The 23,619-nt window shown below is 35.1% G+C and overlaps 1 protein-coding gene across 5 annotated transcripts in view; it reads right to left on the bottom strand.

Annotated features, from left to right (window-relative positions):
* Positions 1 to 481: 481 nt before the first annotated feature.
* The window catches only part of LOC105214412 (homeodomain-interacting protein kinase 2), a 78,554-nt gene continuing 55,416 nt past the window's right edge, over positions 482 to 23,619 (bottom strand). For 3 of the 5 annotated variants that reach the window (XM_054228617.1, XM_054228616.1, XM_011187802.3), the window contains 12 exons: positions 13,558 to 13,913; positions 13,162 to 13,482; positions 12,957 to 13,057; positions 12,649 to 12,858; positions 12,136 to 12,576; positions 11,771 to 12,071; positions 11,430 to 11,710; positions 11,126 to 11,346; positions 10,443 to 11,060; positions 8,521 to 9,518; positions 6,710 to 6,869; positions 482 to 6,569 (listed from right to left, as the gene is read on the bottom strand). In XM_054228617.1, the coding sequence (XP_054084592.1) occupies positions 6,729 to 6,869; positions 8,521 to 9,518; positions 10,443 to 11,060; positions 11,126 to 11,346; positions 11,430 to 11,710; positions 11,771 to 12,071; positions 12,136 to 12,576; positions 12,649 to 12,858; positions 12,957 to 13,057; positions 13,162 to 13,482; positions 13,558 to 13,913 (3,989 nt within the window). In that variant the 3' untranslated portion in view covers positions 482 to 6,569; positions 6,710 to 6,728. The remainder of the gene's footprint in view (positions 6,570 to 6,709; positions 6,870 to 8,520; positions 9,519 to 10,442; positions 11,061 to 11,125; positions 11,347 to 11,429; positions 11,711 to 11,770; positions 12,072 to 12,135; positions 12,577 to 12,648; positions 12,859 to 12,956; positions 13,058 to 13,161; positions 13,483 to 13,557; positions 13,914 to 23,619) is intronic. The other 2 variants (XM_054228618.1, XM_054228619.1) reach the window with 2 other exon arrangements.

Raw genomic sequence — 23,619 nt, 5'->3', positions numbered from 1 at the left:
AAATAATTAAATTATTATATTATGTTCTGCTATACTTGGCAGCGGTTATACTTTGTTGCACACATTTGCATTAATTATTTTAAATATGTTTTGTTTTTCTAAAGTCTACATTTTAGCAAATTATATTTGAATATACATATTTAATATTTATAATAAAACAAAAAAATCAATTTTTGACATTTAGCATGTTGCTAACACATACACACATATTTTACAGAGTAATTGTTAATATTTAATTTTACGCTTGCTTTTAACAGCGCTGAGGATATACACTGAGAAGTTGTGAGGCTAGATTTTTGCTAGAAATTTCAAAATAAGCAAGAAAAGATAACACAATTTTTATACAGGCAATAATAAATTTCAATTCTATAAAAAGTTTGATTTTGAAAGTGACTTGGCTACATTTTAACCTCAAATAGCACGCCTTGTTGTATACTTTATACAATTTACACATTTAATTTTTTTTCATGCAGCCACTAACTGTGGTTTTATCGCCTTAAAACTTCTCGGGTAAATTAAATTGCATTTTGTTTTTTTTTTTTTATTTTTCCACACAAAAGTTGTTAAAAATCTTTAAGATTGCGTTTAATTTGTTTAATTTATGTTATGTAATATAGTTCTATGTTTGCCTTAATTAACTAGAATTCGTAAAAAACATTTATTACATATTATAAAGCAGAAATTCACTTCTTTTTTTATTTACTTAAACTACTTAGTTTTTTATTTATTTTATTTTTTATTTTTAGTAGCAGAATTTTGTTATTTTTGGCGTCTACGTCTGCCGCAATTCACTGCCCGTACGCATTGAGGCGTTATTGAAATTGAAAACTTTACAAATCTGCTATTTTGAATCGTAGAAACTGTTTGAAAACGTTATTTGCCGCTAAACATCTAAAATGTGTGTACAACTAAATCCACTCAGCGTGTTTTGTAATCTTGAAATATACTTATAAACGCATTTATGTGCCATTACACGTTACGTTATGCTACTTTAAACAGCTTTTAAGATTCTTTTTTGTTGCTTTAATATTTAATCGTGTAATATTTAGTGGAAATGACAGCCCGCCAACTGCCTGCGGTGCGTTTAATTACACAAATGTATCAACGCAAGCGTCGCAACATCTTAATTCAAGTTCATTCACAACACATTTAATTACATAAAATTTATTTGATTATTAATTATTTGTTTTCCACTTTTTGCATTAATGTTTGCATAACTCTACGTTTCAATTATAGCTACAAGTAAATTCAAATTTTAGTTACATTTGTAATGATTCCCTATTCCTTTTGCGTTTTAGTGTTATTTTATGTTTTCTCGCTTATAAGTCCATATTTTACACAGACATTAATTTAGATTAAGATTAGTTATTAGTTGCACTTAACTCTGGACAGCAAATATGCTAAAAGCTACTGTTTCTTTATATAAATTTAAAAGAAAGGCTCTCGCAAAACATCAGTGTCCTGACTGACTATGGTCTATAACTAAATATCTAAAGATGCTATAAAAATGTTATTCACATCAAATAAAGGACTTCAAATTTTCCAAGTCTTCCAACCAAAAAATTTTTCTACAAGCATGTTATTGTAGTTGGCTCAAGATCCATCACAAGTTTTTGAATTTGTGGTTCAATCAAACCCTAGTGCGAATGCAAGGTGAAATGAAAGCTGAGCAAACAACGAACATTTACACAGTGCCTCTCAATTAAAAAATGAGGATCGTGTTAAAAAATATTTTCCGAAACCAAACTCTCCCTACCACATTTGTGCTGTCCACAGTCAAGTGCATTTAATTATTTACTACATTTAGTAGAAACAAATAAGTTTAGTAGAATACAAACGTTAAACTATTAGTTTTGCATATGCATTTTATATTTCTGCAGAGTTGTAATTCTCATAAAGTGGTGAGTTGTAAGTATTTTATTTATGCTTAATTGGTATTTATTATATTGGTTAGGTATAAATATTTTTTCGCTTCCCGCTTGTGTTTTGTTTTGTATATAAGAGTTGCACTAACACTAAATTTATTTCAATAAAAATGTATATAAAGTTGTTTGTTTGTTTATATATATATATAAGTATGTATATATGTATGCCTATATATTAGTTTGTTGTTGCTTATACATATTATTAATGTTAATTTGTTTGTATTTGTAAGTATCTTTAACGTAATTTGTATTTACCACCATATATGTTTATATGTTTGTTTGTATGTGTATAACCATTTAATAACTACATCACAATAATTATAAGCTAAATGTCTAGTTACTTTCTTATTATTGTTGTATTTTTTATTATAACTTAGTTTCACATCTTTGTGTATGCCTACTTGCATTTTCTATTTATATTTCTGCTTCGTTCATTTTTCGTGCTATTTTCATCAAAATTACGTTGCACACTATTTGCTTGTTTAACTTTATTTGTTTTGCCTTTGTTCCAACATCCGTGTCTCATAAAACACTAGTATTAGTAAGAAATTTACTTAATTTTACTTTAATTGCGAATTTGCCAGTAAAAAGAGAATATTGATTATGTGTCTGTGTTAAAGAAAAAACATGAAGTTTAAACAATTAAATAGTTCATTGATTATAAGTTACTAATTACAATATTTATATACACATATGTAAAAAGCGTTAGTACAAAACAGGATGTATGTCTTGGTGTTTTTTTGTTGTTGTTGAATTTTTATAGGCCGTTTGCAATTACAGAAATTAATGATTCACCAAAAGTATATATAAGTAAAATTAAAAATTACTCTCTTTGTTGTATGTTGTATTACAAAGTTTTGGTGTTATTCATGCATCATTTTAAGAATAGATATAATAAATTGTTTGTATACATACACATATATATTCTAATAGCATTTTAGCGCTTTATGTAGAGCCTTAAAACAAAACTTTTTATCTCAACTTTCTTTTTGAGTACTTCTTATTTTAAAAACCATTTATTTAAACTCCAAACGCCGGTTAGCAACCAACCCAAAACTGACTTAAACACAAAAAATAAATTCGCCTTCCAGCCAACACGTGAATTTAGCAAACTTGTAAGCAGAAATTAGCATACTACTACGACATACACTTATATAAAGCTATGCTATGTTATGCATACACATAACATTTAACACAAATGAAGGTCTAGGACTACGGGAGCAGCAAAGACTTTGACTTTTGAATATACAAACTAAAACTAAATATGCATGTTTCATAAGTAAACGCGTATGGTATTTAATATAGATTAGTGTTATTAATATAATATAGAACTTCGTACAATTGTTTACGTATCTTTGCGTAAATAGCAAGTTAAGGGCTCGACGAATCGAAGCGAACTCATAGCAAACACTTACAAGTAAATAAAGTAAATAATTCCAAGACTAAACCAAATAGCGCATTCGTAGCAAAACGCTTGTCCATAAAGATTTCATTGTGTATATGTATTTGTGTAGGCAAGAAGTCCACATTTTATAATTGATTATGTAAAAATCAAGCGACAGGTGCGCCTAAAACCGTTATGTGTGTAAATATAAATATAATGCTTACAACTAAAATAAAGCAAATTCATAATTGACATATATATACATGAAGATATAGAAACATAAGTGTCAACTAAGGTGACATATATATGGTTACATAATCGTATTTGCTATTGTGCACATACAAGCACAAGCTTATAATATCACTTGCGCGCAACAACGCACTACTTAATTTTATATTACAACAACAAAAAAATATTTATATATCGCTGTAAGCAAGCAAAGAGTTGAAGTGCGTTTATTCTCATGTATGTACGTATTTATTATTACATAAACATAACACATTTATTATCATTTTGTTTCGTTTCATATTTTGCTAACAATTTTACAACCTCAGGTGTACATACTAAATTGTTTGGGTAATTTTACGACAACAAAATGGAAAAAAAAATATTTGATAAAGCGCTGTAGTGTTAATACAAAGTAGTAAACTATTTATTCTAAATTATTTTTCCTCTATTATTACGCATTGAAGCAACTCCTTGTTGTTGTTTTTTAATGAATTAATGTCTTTTACAAAAAGCAATAAGCTTGACTGTTTTTGTACTTTCAATATCATTTTTAATGTATAGTTTCTATTTCGAGTAGTTCAAAAAATAATTTAATTGTTTGGCCAATTGTAATTGATATAAACTGCATTAATTTAAAAAAAATTAATATTTTGCATTAATTTGTAAACTAAATTTTCAGCTTAGAAAGTATTTAAAACAAAATATATATTTGCAGGTTATTAAAAAAACATTAAAAAAGTAAAGTTAGAGTTGAGCAAGTGCTTTTCAAATTTGCTCATTTAATTCATATTTGTAAAGCATTTACTTTTTTATTTTTGTTATATTGTAAAGCAAATGTTAAAATATGTTGATTAAACTTGTTAAAAAATTAATATTATTTATCAAAAATTTTGCTTAAATTATTTGTTTATTATTTTGTGATAAAAATAATTATTTAATACCACAATTAGTGAGGGTTTATTTATATTTTGATTTGAAATTAATGAGACTGCACCATGGTACATACTCGTATGTACGTTCAAGCTAATGGTAAAAATTAAAGTTTTAGCACTTGTAAAGTACCGTTTCTAAATTAAAATTATATTTGTAATGCTACACGCCACAAGTGTTGCATTTAGATTAGTTATAAAATTGTATGTTAAAATAAACAAAATTCAATGTGAAATTAGAATATATATAATTTTAATAATGCATTAAGCAAACTGTTTAATTTGTATAGCTGAGACCGTTATGTCAAAGTGAAAAAATAATATTTGTTTATATATTAACTTTTTATGCAAAGAATATTAATTTTTATTTAAACCATATTCAATTTAACTTTAATTAATTGAGAACAAAAATTTACGCAATGTTTATTTAACAATTGCCAAAATTAAAAAAAAAAATAAGAAATCTGTTTGCGCGAAATAGAAAATATACAAGTTTAATCAGCACAAATTTGTTTAAGTGAATAAAAAAAATATTGTTTACTAAAACTATTTCTAATGTTTGTATTTTCAAATTACGAAAATTTTACGCGTTCTTTAATATTTCTACAATCCTGCGCACATACTTTAAGTTATGTTTTGAGTTGAGTTATCGAAATAATCTTCATTACGAATGCTTAAATATAGTTTCGCACAATTACTAAACTTTTTACTAAATTAATATGTCCAGCTATTATTTTATATTGTTTTAGAAATGATTTTTTCTAATACCCTTTTCCGTTTAGGATATATGTATCTGCTGTGTGTGGTCTAATACATAAAGCATCAAATTTTTTTGTTTCTAATAACTAATTTAGTTAGTTTAGTTAATTATATGCAGGGGTAAGTTTCAACTGCGTGTTTCTTACACATACATATTTTAGTTTTGCATATTTTTCATGCGTTTTCTTCTTCTTCTTTAAAGTACATTGTTACATTAATCACTTATTTTGGTTTTCCTCTTACAAAATTATGCCGTTGTAAACTTATGTAATAAACGAAATATCAATAGGTATTAATGCATATTATATAATAATAGTTTGCAGTTAAGAGCAATAAGTAATTTGTATTGTTAATTTGTAGCCATTTATATATCTATGTATTTATGTATGTTGACGTATTTTCCAAAGTAATAATAAATGTGAAAGTGGTATACGTGTTTTTATAGTTTTCTAACCTAAAAATCATTATATGCTTTTGTGAATTTATGTGTGAGGAAACTTGTTCCTTGTTTTCAACTATGAGCTATATATTCTCGCTCAATGAAATATTGAATATTTTATCGACTGTGTACAAAAAAACTATGTTGTAAAACTTTTTCTATACATTTGCACGTCTAAAACAACTATTCTCATGTTTATTGTGGCTATAAGTGTGTGTGTGTGTGTATGTGTGTTAATAAGTTAAAGTAACTGTCTAATTATACAGATATCATGTAGTTCATCAGGGAGTCTCATACTCCATATGCATGTGAATAGTCCATTCAACGGCAACATTTCAGTAAGTTTTTGTTTGATCAACTTTTCATTTCTACATACTATTTATATACAGTTAGTGGAATACAATTCCATATTTACACGCTTGATTTGGTGTATTTGTAATGTGTAACCATAATAATTATGGCGCACTTATTCACTTGAAAAGATATTCGCCACATTTCCCAGGAGCTCATCTAGAAATGCTGCTGGTAGCGTGGTTGTTGTTGCTGCAGCGTTTGGTCGTTGCAATATGTTGTTGTAATTGTAATTGATGGTTTGTTGCATCAGCATGAACCACCAGCGAGTAAAAGACAAATTTTGATTATCCTCAATTGTTGTGTTGGTTGCTTCAACAGACGCTACACTTTCCACATTCAACGCGTGTCGTGTGGACGCTTCAAATTTCAAATTTTGTTGTTTTTGTTGTTCATTTTGTATTTGTTGCAGTTGGCTGCTTGTTTGCAAATGTTTCTGCAAGTCGCCTAAATTGTTATTGTTATTATTGTTGTAGTTGTATTTCTGGTGCTTTGTATCGCATTTGGTTTTCGAAAATCCGTCGCTGCTGCCAACACAATCAGTTAGAAACGATCTGCATGTACGTGGTCAAGGCAAAACATACAAATTCATGCAAAAGTTTGGAGGAAAGAAAATTACAAATATTAATATAGAAATATACAAATTGTTGAGGGTAAAATCAATGCAAAAATTCATTCGTTTCGTTGGACTCACTCGAGTGTTTTAAACCAGTTTATTCTCCACCGTACCATATGTTTGTCGGTGCATAATGCGCATGCTTGCTGGCGGCAACTTGTGCTGGACTTAGCGGACCAAATTGGCTGTACTGTGTGGGGAAATGTATATGGGCGGGAAGTGGATGCGATGGTATTACCTGTGAATGAACAGATTTAAGGGGTTATGTGGGTTTCAAAATTTCAAATATTGAAATTTTTTTTATCTTATTAAAAGCGCAATTTGTTTAAAATATTCTCAAAAAATATCAAATCAATCCAGATAATTTCTAAAAGATATATACTTTGGAAGTTCCGCCCATCAGACCACGTCAGTATGAATGTAAAACTTTAGACGCGTTTATCTCAAAACTCAATATTTCAAGTCGGTGAACACGATTTGTCAAAACATTATGAAGCGATTTTGTCCAAATTTTGAACAAAGCTTTGGAATAACATTATCTAGTTAATAACCGAAGGATTCTTTTATTTTTATTGCAACTATTTTTTCGAACCAATATATGGCCTCTGATACCCATCGAAGAACTTGAAATTTATTGAGTGCACTCAACACATGTAAACGCATGGAACGGCCTATTATTTATCAAAAATTCCAAAAACTTACATTTTTACCAAAACCAAAAAAAAACGTAAAATTCGCAATATTTTTTCAAATGTCTACCAAAAGTCCAATTTTTTGGGGATATTCACTTGATCGAAGTGCGGTCTATGCATTTAAGTTTACAGATTAAAATGCCGCTAATTTTTTTGTTTCCGGTAAGCCAATCAGCCGAAATCGTGCAGGAAGTACGAGCCAATTTTATCGAGGCGTACGTGTTCAGAACGCTATAACACATGTTCTACACAATATTTTTAGCCTGAAATGTATATTTACACTGTCGAAATATATGTTAATAAATAGTAATAAGCTTAAAGCTCTATCTATTTACTGGTCGTAGAAAATAAATTCTAAAAAATCACTAAAAACAGTTCACATGGGATGACCCCCCCTTCGTTCCCACGACAGTCGGTTCTACGTAACCGGAACGGACCCGGATTTTTATCCGGCCAAGGACTGTCAAATCGGCAGCATTCCTCAAAATTATTTGGGAATGTTTTATGCCGCTACAACAACAACAACAACCCCCTTAAGTAATATCATAAATTAGAGAACATTTCTAAATTAATCACGGGAGTATACAATGACCCTCATTACTAGGGCAATCAGACATACTTTAATCGAGACCTTCAACGAACAGACATACAGTTCATGTATAAGAATAGTTTTACTGAGGTTTCTTATTCACAGCCTGACTTATGTTGATAAAATTCATTTCGTTATTTGAGAAATGCTGCAGAAGTGGCAGTCGTTGGCTGTTAACAGACTTTGATGTGATCTTGAGGTTACAACAATTTTTATATAGTATATTTTATAGAAATTATTATAGAAATGAACCCAAACTGATCATGTCTAAACTAAGTCATTTGTATATTGTTAAGGCAGTAAAAGTGCGAACTAATTGAACTCGCATCGTTTTGCTTAAAAAAAAAAATAAAACATTTCCTATTAATGAAATTTATTAAATAGTCTAATTAGTCTTTTCTTTATTTAATTTCTTTTGTCAAAAATACATAATACACCTATATGTCATAAAGAACTAAACAAATAAACACAAAAAACGTCAAATGTTGCGACGGGAAATGTATTAAAAAATATAGAAATGTTTGCCTTATCGTCACCTAAATCATATCTGAATATGCAATGAATTCCCTTAAATACGGGAACATGCGTAGGTGTGACGTATAACTCACCTGGCGACTGGAGCTGTTGTGTGCAGGGGGTGGTGCGACTGCGGCACGATTGTATGCATATGTGGGGGTCGCCTGCGACACAAACACTGTTGGGCGTCGATACATGTCACCCTGTGCATATATATCGGGCTGCAGCATCACAGCAGTAGCCGCGGCGGGCGAGCCACCGATTGGTGTATTCGCTTGATGCTGGTGATGTTGCGGCTGTTGCTGTTGTTGCTGCTGTGCCGATGGTGCTACCACCTGTACAGCGGTGTGAGTTTGCTGCTGACGATGGTATACTTGTGGTGCACCCCATGATGGTGGGCCTGCAGCGGCGCCGGATACCGCACCAACAGCCACTGCACCGCCGACTGCCGAAGACGAGCTCTTCGAATGTGCCAAGGGAGGTGCAGCTGCACCCGTTGAGGGTGTATGTTGCACATAGGCTGAGGCGGAGGAGGCTGTCGAGGTGACCTCACGTTTGTGGTGAGCCGGTGGAGCCGGTGGAGCCTGTGTGGCTGCGGCTGCCCACGAAGAACGCTTGTTGTCCACAACAACTGATGTGGCCTGCTGTGGCGGATACTCGTAGAATTCGGCTGGCTCTTGCTTTGTTGGCAAATGTGGCAAACTAGCGGTTTGGTTGCCTAAACTGCCGCTGCAGCCAACTCCGTTGTTGCCACCATTGTTGTAGCACTCATTCTGGGCCATGGCCAATATGCGCTTCTTTTGCGATTGCCCCGGTTCGTATTTAATATTAGGCTGTTGTTGTTGTTGTTGTTGCGGCTGTGCAGGCTGTTGGTATTGTTGCTGCTGCTGCTGTTGTTGGTGCTGTGATTGTTGTTGTTGATGCTGATGCGGCTGTTGTTGTTGCTGTTGATGATGGTGGTGTGATGATGATGACTGTTGTTGTTGTTGCTGGTGTTGATGATGCTGCTGCTGCTGTTGCTGCCTGGGACTGTTACCACCGCTGTGTGCTTGACTGCCCCGTCGGCGCAGCTCATCTGTGTCGTTGTCACCTACGGTTACGCATGGGATTACTAACTGAACATGTTTGCTTTGACGATGAGCGATGCTGGTGGTTGAGGAGGAGGAGGTGGTGGAAGATGATGGTAGTATGGGTGGATAGGGATTGGTTGTAGTGGATAGGTTAGAGGATGTATGAGAAGAACTGTTTGTATTTGAGGATATGGAGGAGGTATTGCTAGCAACATGATGATGATGATTGCTGCTGCTATTGTTGCTACTGTAATGGTGGTGGGTGGAAGTAGAAGTAGAATTGGAATTGGTGTTGGTTGCGGAAGTGGAGGCGGAGGCGGAATTGTGAGAGATGCTGCCGCATTGCTGCTGCTGTGGCTGTGACATTGCTTGATGATGGTGAGTGCTTGCAATATATTGTGGCTGCATAAGCGGCTGTGTTGGCGTCTGATGGTGATGATGAGAGTTATGATGATGATGATGCGAATGCGAGTGCGAGTGTGGAAGCGAGTGTGCGTGTTGCACATGTTGCTGTGCCGAGCATGCGGCGACCGCGGCGGCGCCCATTGCAATATCTGCTCCGGCTCCTGCACCAAATCCAGTTCCACTTCCGCTTCCGCCCTGCACAGCATTTGATGCTGTACTGCGGGCGGCGGTGGCATATTGATTACTGTTACTACTGCTATTGCTACTATTGTGGTTGTTATTATTATTGTTATTATTATGTACGCCACCGCCTTGACTATTGCTATTAATGTTACTGGCATTACTGTTATTGCTATTGCTATGGCTATGGCTATTGCTACTGTTCGAACTACTTTGACACTTGATGCTGACATCAGCGCTATGGGTTAGATTTGAATGCGTATACGTATTCGTATGCGATTGTGGCTCATGTGATAACTTTGCCTTTGAATGATTAGTGATGCTACTAGTAGACGTTGAAGTGGATGTTGATGTATTACCATAGATGTTGCCAGTATGATGCTGATGCTGCGGCTGAGACTGCTGCTGCTGATGTGGTGGCTGCGGCTGCGGCTGGACCTGCTGATGCGTCTGATGGTGGTGATGGTGTACATGTTGCGGTTGCTGCTGCTGCTGCGACTGTCCCTGGTGCTGGTGGCCATTGGCGCGGCACGACGAGGACGACGACGAGTGCTGCAATAAAGCAGGGTTCGTTTGCGACTGCGCATGTGCGCGTTGCTTCATTACCGGTGCGGCCGGTGCTGGAGCGGGTGGCTCATTACCTTCGTCCTCACTATCCGAAATCGTTATGACAGCCGAGGGAGATGGCGTGTCGTGTATGGTAATAGTCTGCTGCTTTACAATAGCACCGTGATGCTGGTGCGTATGTTGCACGGCTTGCTGAGCCGGCTGATGCTGCTGAGTGTGATGTGTTTGGTGGTGATAATTGCCACTAACACTATTGTTGCCGCTGCAATTGTTGATGATGTGATGATTGCCGTTGCTATAACCACCACCACCATTGCTGCTGCTGCTACTAATCACATGCTGTTGATTAGCCGAATTACTGCTGTGATGATGATGACCACCGCCATTGCTGCCATTCTGGCTAACAATATCTGCAATTAAATCAATGATTTAAAAATGCAAACAATATGTAAATAGCATATGAAATCTTCCTTACTACCAGACGATGCCGAAGTAATAACTGGGCCGGCATTGCTGTTGTAGTTGCTGCCGTAGTTGCAATTGTGGTGACTATGGTACTGAGGTGAAACATGCGAAGCACGGTTGTACCGCTGCTGGTGTGGCGGTGAACTCTCCTTCACACGCTTCTTCACAGGCGATAACTGATTATTTTCCTTTTTATCGTGGCGGGGCACACGATACGAGTTGCTCTTAGTGCTGCACAGCGAAAAAAAATAACATTAGTTATATTATAAAACTCCATAAAATTATTTAGACCAAACAATAAATTTTAAACTTACACTAAATGTTGCACTGGCGACTCCTTCTTGAGATCATTTCTTGGTATATTCAAATGGTGTTTAGGATAAATCTCCTCAACATTCAAAAATGGTGCCGAATCGACAATTAGCGAATGCGCTGGCGCTTGCTGCCACGAAGGCACCAATGCCATCTGTCGGCCGGTCTGCGGCCAAGCCACGCCGCTGGCTTGTACACGATTGGTTAGCAACATGCGTTGTCCGGAAGCCGGTTCCACCATCGACACTGGCACAGGCACATTGACATACTGCTGTGGAGGAACCTTTGGAATGTTTAATTTTCATTATTTTTTAAAAAGTTAAAGCGCGGCATGTATACGTACTTGCAATGGTGGCTGCATTGTGGCGCTGCCAACAACCACGTGCTTGGTGGGACTGGGCATGGTTTGATAGGATGACGGACACAAAATATTCAGCTGGTGTTGGAAAGCATCAGCGCGTCCTTGCGTGTACTGACGCCCGACATTGCGGCCGCCGTAGATTTGATAAAGACCCTCATAGGCTAGGGGACGTTCACGCACCAAACGCTGCACTTGACTGGTCAGCTGATTGTTGATGGTAAACGTCATATTTTCCGTAGTGCTGGGTACAAAATTGGTTACCAAAGTCGAAGCTGGTTGTACGCTGTAAAATTACAATGATAATTTATAAGCTTTCGAAAGTGAGATGGCATATATGCAATACTTACGTATGGAAATCGCCACGTCGACATACTTCCATCATCTGTACCGATGCTTTTACATTATTACAATAGACATAGTCAACCAGGTGCGTGAGGCGTACAAAAGAGTGATTCAACGCCTCAGCCGGTGTCAGACGACGCTCTTGGTCAATGGTTAGCATACGCTTTAACAGATCAATAAACTCTCGTCGATCCGTTTTCTCGGCCAACAACTGACCACCTTCCAAGTCAGTGGGTACATTTACCTGACCGATGTCGTCTAAACAGTTAAATATATATTTGCGAGCCTCCTTACTTTTGGTATTAGTCTCTGCTTCGTGTTCTTCGGTGGTCTTCAGGCGCCAAAATGGATAGGTCGAATCGACGTCGCGATAGAAAAACTTCGATGTCTTCGAAGCGCTGTTCAGCATATGCTCCGTGGGCAGACCCTGTGTCTGTGATATGTACCTTTGCGGCAAAGGATAAAGATATTTTTTTATATGATTATTTATAAAAGAAAAATGGATGGAAACAACTTACCTTATTTGATCGAATTCAGATGAGCCCGGATATAGGGGCCAGCCCAGGAACAACTCGGCCACCACACAACCCAGCGACCACATATCGATTGCCTCACAAAATGGCAAACCCAAAATAATTTCGGGTGCACGATAGTAACGAGACTGCAAGTAAGTGTTGCATACCGTTTTGCTGACATGCGACGCGCTGCCAAAGTCAATCACCTTCACCCTATTTTTATTAACGAGAAAGGAATAAATAAAGTAATTTTGGTATAAAAGAAAATTTGAAAGAAAATTCATGAATTCAGTTGTGCTTGGGTTACTTACCTATAAGGTTGTCTTACTGGATCTACCAACATTATATTTTCCGGCTTTAAATCAGCATGAATCAAACCAAGTTGCTTTAATTTTAGCAACGCCGTTAAAACCTGTGGAAAATTAGGGATGGCGGTTAGCAAAAGAAATATATAAACAAACAATGATGCAGATAATAACTTGTGTCATATATAAATAATATTACTATAAGACTAACCTGCTCCAAAATGGGCCGTATATACTTCAAAGGTAGCGGTGAAAACTTATTTTGTTTAAGGAAATCATACAAATTCTGTTCAAGCATTTCAAACACCAGACAAGTGTGGTTCTTGTGTTGGAAACACTCGAAAGCTCGCACAAAGTTGAACTCGTCGGCATTTTCTTGACTGAGACGCGACAGAATCGATACTTCAATCTGTCCTTGACGCGCATATGAAGGATGATTCTTTAGGATCTTGATAGCCACAATCTCTGAGGTGCCACGTTTCCAGCATTTCACCACCTGACCGAAAGTGCCGCGTCCCAAAAACTCCAATACCTGGATGAAAGAAATGCAGTGTAGAAAAAAAATTAATATTCAATAACAACAAAAAGTGTTGTATGCCAAACACACCTCATACTCGGCGGAGAGCGAGTAGAGAACCTCATGTTGCACCAGCTGGTAATCACCGTCGGCGCCGCTGCTCGAACGTTTGCTGGGGGGCTGCGTGTTAGCGTGCCCCCCAGACGTGGCGACTTTCGTGTGCGCCGTCTTGAGGCTGTTGGTCGCCGTCGTTGTCGCCACCGCTGCCAGCGTTTCTGAATTGCTGGGTGCCGTTTGCGCTGAAGCAGTTGCTGCTGCTACTGCGGTCGTGCTACTTATAACACCAACTCCGACAGCTTCGTTGCTGTTGCTGTAGCAAATGGAAGCGGCGCCAGAACTGTTGTACGAGGACGATGTATATGAATCAACGCAACCGCAATCGCACTCTGTAAATATAAAATAAAACGAAATTGTAAGTAAACATAAATAATATCTAACACAAAAGTTAAGAAATCTCCAAACGTTAAAGTGGAACCAACAAATTTTGTAGAAAAATTTTGTTTGAACTGTCAGTCTGTCACAACGGCAACTCTCTATGCGTATGGACTGTGCAACTGTGTGTGCTAAAATAAATGCGCGAGTCGCAAATGCCTTTGCCGATTCTTTTGGCTCCCACAGCAATTGCACATGCACACACACACACTTACATATATACGACTTAGCACAATGCAGAATTAGTAATTAAATTGCGCGAAAATTGTATAAAATAAAAGCGCTGTCACACAATTTCCGGCAACAATTGTAGCTAGGAGAAACAACGGCAAATGCGCACGAACTGCGACGACGCCAGAAGATAATATGGCCAATAGTGGAAATGCTTGAATTCCAATATTTTTACGAAATTTTGCATACATATATGTATACGAGTATGTGTAATATGTGGTACGTATATACAGTCATGTGAAAAATAATAGGGACACTTGCTTGCAAATAGGTAAAAAATAAAATAAAAAAATTATCAAAAATTTAACATGCAATTGTTTGCTGGGATTTCAGTGAAGTAAAGAACCGTTATCAAAGAAAAACTTTTGATCATTTTGTGAAGTAAGATCGTTTTTGAGTGTGCGAAATAATAGGGACATGTGTCATGTGTCCCTATTATTTTTCACATGACTGTATGTATGTAAGCTATTAAGGTGTATTTGAAACGCATAAACGAGCAGCAACGACGAGTGAAAATATTGCGACAATTCGTTGAAAATTTGCTAATTTTATTACAAATTGTTGTTATTATTGTTGCGTCCCAATAGCTTCTATGCAAGTAAATTGCAATTGTTTGTATGCGTTTACATAATTACATACACGCGTAAACTTTATTACATATAAAGGTACAGTGGCTCTAAAAATGCAATTAAATTTATTTATTTTTTGGTAAAAATTTATATTATTTATGTAAATTTTATAAATTTTTCGAGCAAACAATCCAAGAAAACATGAGACAACACACTTTATTAAATTGTAACAATAGTTTTAATGAGAATAATATGTTAAGAATTTGTTTAACTTTTATTTGATTTCTATAAATTATTTATGTTTGCTCATTTCTTACATAAATTTTTAACAAAGTTTGTAATTTTTTTTTTTAACTGGGATAAGGTCATAGTCATAATGAAATAGTGGAAAGAAATATCGCTGCAAGTACTATGAGCAGAATACTGAATGAGACAAACGGTTTTTGGAGATCGCAGGCATAATGAAACTATAGAATGAGGGTTAGAATAACACAAGGATTAAAGAAATATAAATATTTTTACTACATTCCCAGTGAGTTTTTAAGGCGATCACCACATTATTATTTTTTGACCGAGATTCATGATCCAAAGCAAAATTTCCAAACATAAAACTTATGAATTATTCAAAGAAAAACACTCTTAGGATATAATCACATTGAAACCTGCACAGGAAAAAAAGGATCAGACATTTGCTGGTTAATTCTAAGCTGTACCATTGCCTTTCTGAGCTACTGTAAGATATACACGAGTGTTAGTCGTCTATTGTCGCATGATAATATATTTATTTCATCATTCAGCCAATGCCCCTTTGTTGCGGAAATATTATTTCTTCTTTTATTCACCCCAAACTCATCCAATCAATAGTTTAGCTTATCTGCTCTGAACAGAAGTTCATGCAAATAATGAATATAAACCTATTTGAATAAACTCAGAGAAATGGTAAATTGAAGAAAACTATTTTTTAGCGCACCATTCTTTTTCTTTTGTGGTTAAACTATTCAGACGAAAGTATAATTGACAAAAAGGAACTTAAAATTTTCAACTTATAGAATTTTACGGAAATACGAAAATTGAGAAAAATGCCAAACATATTTTGAATGATTAAACAATAATATTTGGACGTTTTTCGCTGTGAAGGTTAACCGACGGACAGACAGTTGTATTATGAAACATATTTGTCTATTTTCGGAAGGTTATTATACCAGTTATTAGACGTTGTTGCTTATTTTTCTCAATACAAAACACAATCTAGGGTCCTTACCCATTTTTGGCACAAAAAGCACTATTAAAAGGAAAACATATTTTCTGATTTTCTTTAGAATATCTGAGAGGTTACCCAATGTTTCGGTACAAAAATTGTCCATTTATGGTGTATTTCTTTACTGAATTAGCGTATATTTAGTTTTCAATACAACATTTGTTTGGAAGGTGGTCATAGTAGGATTTTTTTAATTTTATCTTTAGAAAAACTTAGTATAAGGCGGCCATGACTACTTTCTCAAATTAATTTCATTCAACTATGCCCCTCACTAATTTGATCCTCCTTTCATTTATTTATGGCTAGTTATAGGTTTTCGGCTACCAAGCTTCTTATGGCGCCAATGAACACGTGTAAAAAATTTCATTAAGAATTCTCAATTTTTACTCAAGTCATAGCTTGCACGGAAGAACGTCCTCATTACTCTGATCACTTTGGAATTTACAACACAGAATATACATTACAGAATCCCTATTGAAATATTTATTTTTTGTACATTTATTTATAATATTTCTATTTCTAGCAATATAATAAATAACTAATAATTTTTAAATAACTAATATTTGTTGCAAAAAGTTAAAGTTAAAGTTTACTAGCGAGTAGCTGGTAGTTTGTGTGCTACAAATTAACCGAAGCAACAGTAGACTTCACTAAATCAGATACTTTCATTATATGATGTATTTTTTAATTGAATGAAGCATGAAGAAAGCACAAATATTTATTGAGCACACACACAGCACAGTATCTACTTATATGTATGTATGTATGTATACCGACATGGCTGGGTACGTGCAAATCAAAAGATCAGTTAATCAACAAATCCACACAAATGGTTACGATGCTGCCAGATATTTAATCCGAATGGGTGTAAATAACCCATCACACACACACACAAGTAAAACACAACATTTTCTTTTTCTTCAAAGCGACGAGTGCGTCAGCTTCTCAACCGGCGATTGCTAATCAATTCTCCAACTATTTATGCATGCCAGCAGATTGAGTTCATGTAAATAGACGTGCAAGTTTCTATGGGTATGTGTGTATAAAACTTGGTTTTCTCGATCGGCAGCAAATGCTTATGAAAGTCTGACTTTTGACGTGTTGAATATGTATCTTGCGCGGCCTGAGTTAGCATTTGACTAAGATTTGCAAAATCGCCAGCTCTAAATAACAATAAATGCATTTTTGTTTTCCATTTTCCACTCGATTTCATAGTGAATGTACTTCGATTCGATACTGGCTCCATGGACAGAGGCGTTCAGCTCAGGTTCAACACGAACGTCAACTCAGCTAATTACAAATGCTTCATGCCGCTGGCATGCTTGGCCTGGATTTCTTTCACTCGAAACTCGAATTAGATTTTCAATACCTTCGTAATTTATCTGTTCCATTTCCCTCTGGTCGCTCAGCTAATTGTGATGTTTGAGTTTCTCTGTGTTTTTATTGGGATTAGAAGTCGTGCAGCCAGAATATTAGCGTTGAATCGATCCATCGTTATGGCACTCAATTACAAATGTATTTTATTAATTATATTTGCTGGCAACCTCGTTACATAAAATCAAATACATCTGAGTTTCATTTTGTTATTTATACGATCGTGGCATAATTAATTAATACTTATAATTTATTCGAAATGTATTGGACCAAAGTAATTTTTTCAAGGAGATTGAGTCATAAGTAAAAAAAGTGTATTTTTCGATTTCGAAATATTTGGATTAAATATTAAAAAACGGACTTTTTATAAAAATTATTATTAATTATAGTTACTAAAATGTCCAAAATATGGATATAATCTACATTTTTCTCTTAATTCAATGGGGTATAAAACTTTTCGGTTAAGCTTATATGACACGTGTTACGAAGGGCCAAAGTTTCATCTTCGAAAAAAATAAAAAATGTGTATTACGAAAAATACTGGGCCCCTTATAAGATCTATCATATAAGCTTGAATTTAGATTATTTCATATTTGCGAAAAAATGGCTCAATGATTATAAGTAATTACAGAGGAAATAATAAAATATCCAAAAAACAATTTCGGATGATCGTAATATAAATTTATTGATAAACAGATACTCTAAGAATATCAAAGAAACGAGATGCATCGTTCGATTTGCGAAATCTGAGTTCCAAGTTCACTATTTTACTGATATTGAAAAATAAGAAAATCTATATTCGTTAAGATACTAGATGCCATCTTAAAACAATCACAAAATTGCATTGATTGGGGCAGGGAATGTCCTTCGAGTATTTTCACAGGTAAGAAATTTAGCGACGGAGTTCTAAGACTGAGGCATGTTTTCATAGTATCCAAAAGTTAAAGATCGCTATAATCGGTGTAGCGATGGCAATAAGAGAGCCGAATTGTGCTAATAAAATTAATCTGTTTTTCTTTAAGACGTTACTTTCTAGCCTCGTGGTAAAAGCTCACAATGTATTATTTTGAAATAACCCCTTGAATAAACGATTTATGTATATGCATATTTACACAGTACGTCATTTGAATTTATAAGTATTTATGATTATTTCTGCTAAATAGATTAAAAAATGCCAACACTTGTGAATAATTCGAATTGAATTTCGGAAAGTCTGCACAAGTGAGTCATACAAAAGCCGATTCGAGATGGTTTTGTGATGTTTGGCTTTCATATAAGGTAGGTAGGTAGGAGTTTTTTTTGTCAATTAGCACTAGATGTGCCATATTGATGCACTAATCGTAGACTTTTATATTACTATCACGTGTCATCCTTTCGTTCGGAACTGCGATATGACTGGGCATTCACAGAGAAAGTGGAAAATTGTTTCTTTATTCCCTTCTAGTTCGCAGTCACGGCAAATGTTCTGTAAGGCATACCCATTTTCATCGCTTGTTCATAAAGTTTAAACTTTTTTTTTAACATTTTGAACAAATCTACACTGTTACAAAACCATGAAGTGAATAATAGGGGTGTAATATATTTTCTCATGTTTAAAGATTTTGTAACGAAAAGAAAAACTACCAGTTTATTTTTTCTCAAAATACCTGATGAGTGTACAAACGAAAAAATATTAAGAAAATTTAAGAATTTAAATTTGTTTTGAAAAAATAAAAAGGGAAGAATGGTGTTACATCAGGACACCGCTAGGCCACATATGTTAATAGTATGTAGTATGTATGTTTCGATACATATTACTTCCTAGAGCAAACAATTGTTTTGGAAGAATTTATTGCATACAAAGAGTTTAGTGATTTTGAAATAAGATTATTTTGAGAAAAATTCCCAATTGTCTTGAGGTGACGTATGAAAAGGTTTGTGAAAGATTTAAAAGTAACAAAAGATCTCATAACACTGTTGTTAATGCTAAGATCCCAGTGTATATAAAAATACTCGTGACCATTCAATGATTGAACATGTATATCAAGGAACTATATGGATTCCATAATATTTTGTAGACAGAACGTTATTTATATCCTCTCTTCTTCAGATTATAATCATTATTTTATAAAAACTAACAGCATAAGCGGTGTTTTTAATTCTACCCAAGATTTACGCAGTTATGTATATTATATATGTATATGCATATATATGTATGGTGGTGAATGAGGACAAGACGAAATATCTCCTGTCATCAAACAAACAGTCGGCGCATTCGCGTCTTGGCTCCCACGTCACTGTTGACAGTCATAACTTTGAAGTTGTAGATAATTTCGTTTATCTGGGAACCAGCATTAACAACACCAACAATGTCAGCCTTGAAATCCAACGCAGAATCACTCTTGCCAACAGGTGCTACTTTGGACTGAGTAGGCAATTGAAAAGTAAAGTCCTCTCTCGACGAAACAAAATCAAACTCTATAAGTCGCTCATTATTCCCGTCCTGATGTATGGCGCTGAAGCGTGGACGATGACAACATCCGATGAGACGACTCTTGGGGTTTTCGAGAGAAAGGTTTTGCGCAAGATTTATGGTCCTCTAAACATTGGCAACGGCGAATACCGCAGACGATGGAACGATGAGCTGTACGATTTATACGACGACATTGACATAGTTCAGCGAATAAAAAGACAGCGGCTACGCTGGCTAGGTCATGTTGTCCGAATGGACGAAAACACTCCAGCCCTGAAAGTGTTCGATGCAGTACCCGCCGGAGGAAGCCGCGGAAGAGGACGACCTCCACTCCGGTGGAAAGACCAAGTGCAAAGTGACCTGGCTTCACTTGGTGTTTCCAGTTGGCGCCAAAAAGCAAAAAGGAGGAATGAGTGGCGCGCTCTGGTGGATTCGGCTATAATCGCTTAAAGCGGTTCCTACGCCAAATATATATATATATATATATATATATATATATATATATATATGTACATCAAATGCATTTTATTTTAGCTTTTAAATTTATTTCAAAAACAAAATTTCGGAAATGTGTTTTATTATAATTAATTAACTTTTGCATATGAAAGGCATACAACGAACACAGTAATGGAGTGAAAAAATGTAAATAGGGCAACGAACGCGTTTTCACCCACAACAAAGTTGTTGGTAGCAAATTTGGAATATAATTATACTTCGGCGCAAACACACATATCCGCTCACAGTTCAGCTCATATTAACCTGCTGTTGTGGCGTCAATGCAGTCAGCACATACTGTAAACAAAAACAAAAGTAGGGAAAATCCATAACAACATTAGGGTAGTAAATAGGGCGTTAAGCTGGAAATAGCAAAAGTGTGCAGTGGCAATTTCCACCAAGCCATAATGTCCATAATTTACATAACAAAACCACATCAAACGAACACGTTCCAGCGACAGCGCACAAACTATTTACTTACATAGCAACAACAAAAACAATATTTTGCACATTAATAACTTAGATGCCACCAATGAATGCCAACAACAGGCATTTGTTGCGTTCAACGGCAACACGATTATCGCTGATGCCACTACTTTTGTTTTGCTAATGCCAATTTGAATCGCGAAGGCATGAATACTCGTACATACATACAAAGCTACATCCTTTTTTAAAATGGATAACAGTGAAGTCAGTTTTACGTCAATCAATGTTTGCACGTTTCTCGCGTTTCGCTTGCTGTTTCTGCTGCTGACTGCGTACACATTCACCCACTCATTTTTTTATTGAAATCACCTATTTTAGTAAAATCAAATAAGTGTAAGGGAAATGTGTCAAAAACACACCATTTTATATAACTCATTGAAATGTATCGAAAAATCGGTCAGTGCACCACAAATAAGTAAAGTCTAATATATTAATATGCAGCATAGAGCTTTCATAACCGGTCAGAGATCGAAGAAGCATGACTCTAGCGCCACCATGCGAGAACACTTTTCACAGAAGTAATATGTACCAAAATCTTGTAAATATAGGCGTTCTAAATACAAATGTCGATACCAATTGAGCGGAAATAACGCCTGAAAATTTATGGATCATGTGAGGATTAAGGAGATATACATTGGTAGTTTTGACTAGGTGGTCAAGTAATAGACGACAAATGACGAAATATAAAAAAAATTAAAAGTTCTATTTATCATCATCTTTAATTGATCAAAACCTTTTATTATGAAAATTCAAATCATGTTCAATAAAAACTGCTATTGGCTTCTGAATACATACAAAGGTTTTAGAAACTTCGAAATATCCACGTACGCTTTGAGTTGGTTATTGATTTCATTTCACGTTTCTTGTCTTGTGTAAGAATTTTATTCTCTCGCAATTTATTGATGTAATTTTATAAAGACAACACAATTCGACCCATAATATATTCGGCATAAAGTTCAATAGAATAACGAAAATCACCATAAATAGTATATGGGGACTGAGGTAATTCCTAAACCGATTTCAATGTATCGAAGACTATACGTTCACTTAATTTAATATTACTTATAATTAGGTATATGGGATCTGGGGGAAGTTATGACCCGATTTTTACCATTTCAGGTACAGAGAGATACTGTTATAATGTTATTATATGTTATTCAGAGGGAATGAATTACATTAAAATATCTGAGGGATTTACTTATATTTTCGGTGAAAAATTACCCTTAGGCACTGAGTTCTTCATGTTCGATATCAGGGGCCTTGAAAAGTCATGATCCGATTTTGACAATTTTTCCACAAGTGATGTCACAGCTCAAATACAGTATTTGTGTAAAGCTTTATTCCGCTATCTTCATTTGGTCCTAATGTATATATGTATGTATTATAAAGTGAACGAATCAAAAGAATTCAAAATTGAGTTATATGGGAAGTAGACGTAGTTGTGAACCGATTTCGCCCATATTCCACCCGTGTCATCAGGGTGTCAAGAAAGTGTTATATACCGAATTTCATTGAAATCGGTAGAATAGTTCTTGAGATATGGTTTTTGACCCATAAGTGGGCGATGCCACGCCCATTTTCCATTTTATAAAAAAATCTCAGTGCAGCTTCCTTTTGCCATTTCTTATGTAAAATTTGGTGTTTCTGACGTTTTTCGTTAGTGAGTTAACGCACCTAACCTTTGTAGGGAGGTGGGCGTGGTTCTTTCATTTTTGGGCTGTATAAGGAAATAGCTAAAATAAACGACTGCCGAATGTTTGGTTTATATAGCTTTATTGGTTTGCGAGTTATATACAAAAAATCTATTTGTGGGCGGGGTCACGTCCACCTTTCAAAAACAATTACATCCAAATCTGCCCCTCCCTAATGCGATCCTATGTTCCACATTTCATTTTCATAACTTTATTTATGGCTTAGATATGACACTGTATAGGTTTTCGGTTTCCGCCATTTTGTGGGCGTGACAGTGGACCATTTTCGAAAGCAACCTCCTCAGGGTGCCAAGGAACATGTGATCCAAGTTTCATTAAGATATCTTAATTTTTACTCAAGTTATCGCTTGCACGGACAGACGGACGGAAAGACATCCGGATTTCAAATCCACTCGTCATCCTGATCATTTATATATATATAACCCCATATCTAACTCTTATATTTCTTAGTGACACAAACAATCGTTATGTGAACAAAACTATTATACTCTGTGCAACAGGTTGCGAGAGTATAAAAATTGAGTAATAAATTTATTTTTTAGCAATATTTGCAAATAATAGGGAAACCTATACAGTGGAACTTCCATATCTGGAACTTCTATAACTCGAAGATCTACATAACTCGAACTTTTGAATTCGCAATAGCGTTTAGAAATCAAATTTCATACAAATTTACTTCCATAACTCAAACTTCTATAACTCGAAGTTTTTTTGTGGATTATGGTGATTCGAGTTAGAGAAGTTCCACTGTATTTCCAAACAAATAAAGTGGTGTTTCAGAACTTTTGATAGATATTTAAAAGATCCAGAGGAATATAAAAAAACTATAAACGGCGAAAAACAGCACGATCGAATCATAAAGTTGTTCACTGCCCTCAGGGTTCATGTGACCTGTAAGAAATTTAGTAGACTTAGCGCATAGCGCCCGGATAACGCTCTTCCAGGCATTGGTATCACAAACCAATTGGCTGACAGCTGTCAATTTTGTACACGTGTCTTTTGAAGTTTAGGTCTAACCACAAACATATAGTTAAAGAATTTGTAAGAATTTCAAAATACGTAAAATTTTCAATTAAAACGTAA

This window comes from Zeugodacus cucurbitae, chromosome 4 (genome assembly GCF_028554725.1).
Source record: "Zeugodacus cucurbitae isolate PBARC_wt_2022May chromosome 4, idZeuCucr1.2, whole genome shotgun sequence".
Taxonomy (NCBI): domain Eukaryota; kingdom Metazoa; phylum Arthropoda; class Insecta; order Diptera; family Tephritidae; genus Zeugodacus; species Zeugodacus cucurbitae.
This window is presented reverse-complemented; position numbering and strand designations above follow the sequence as displayed.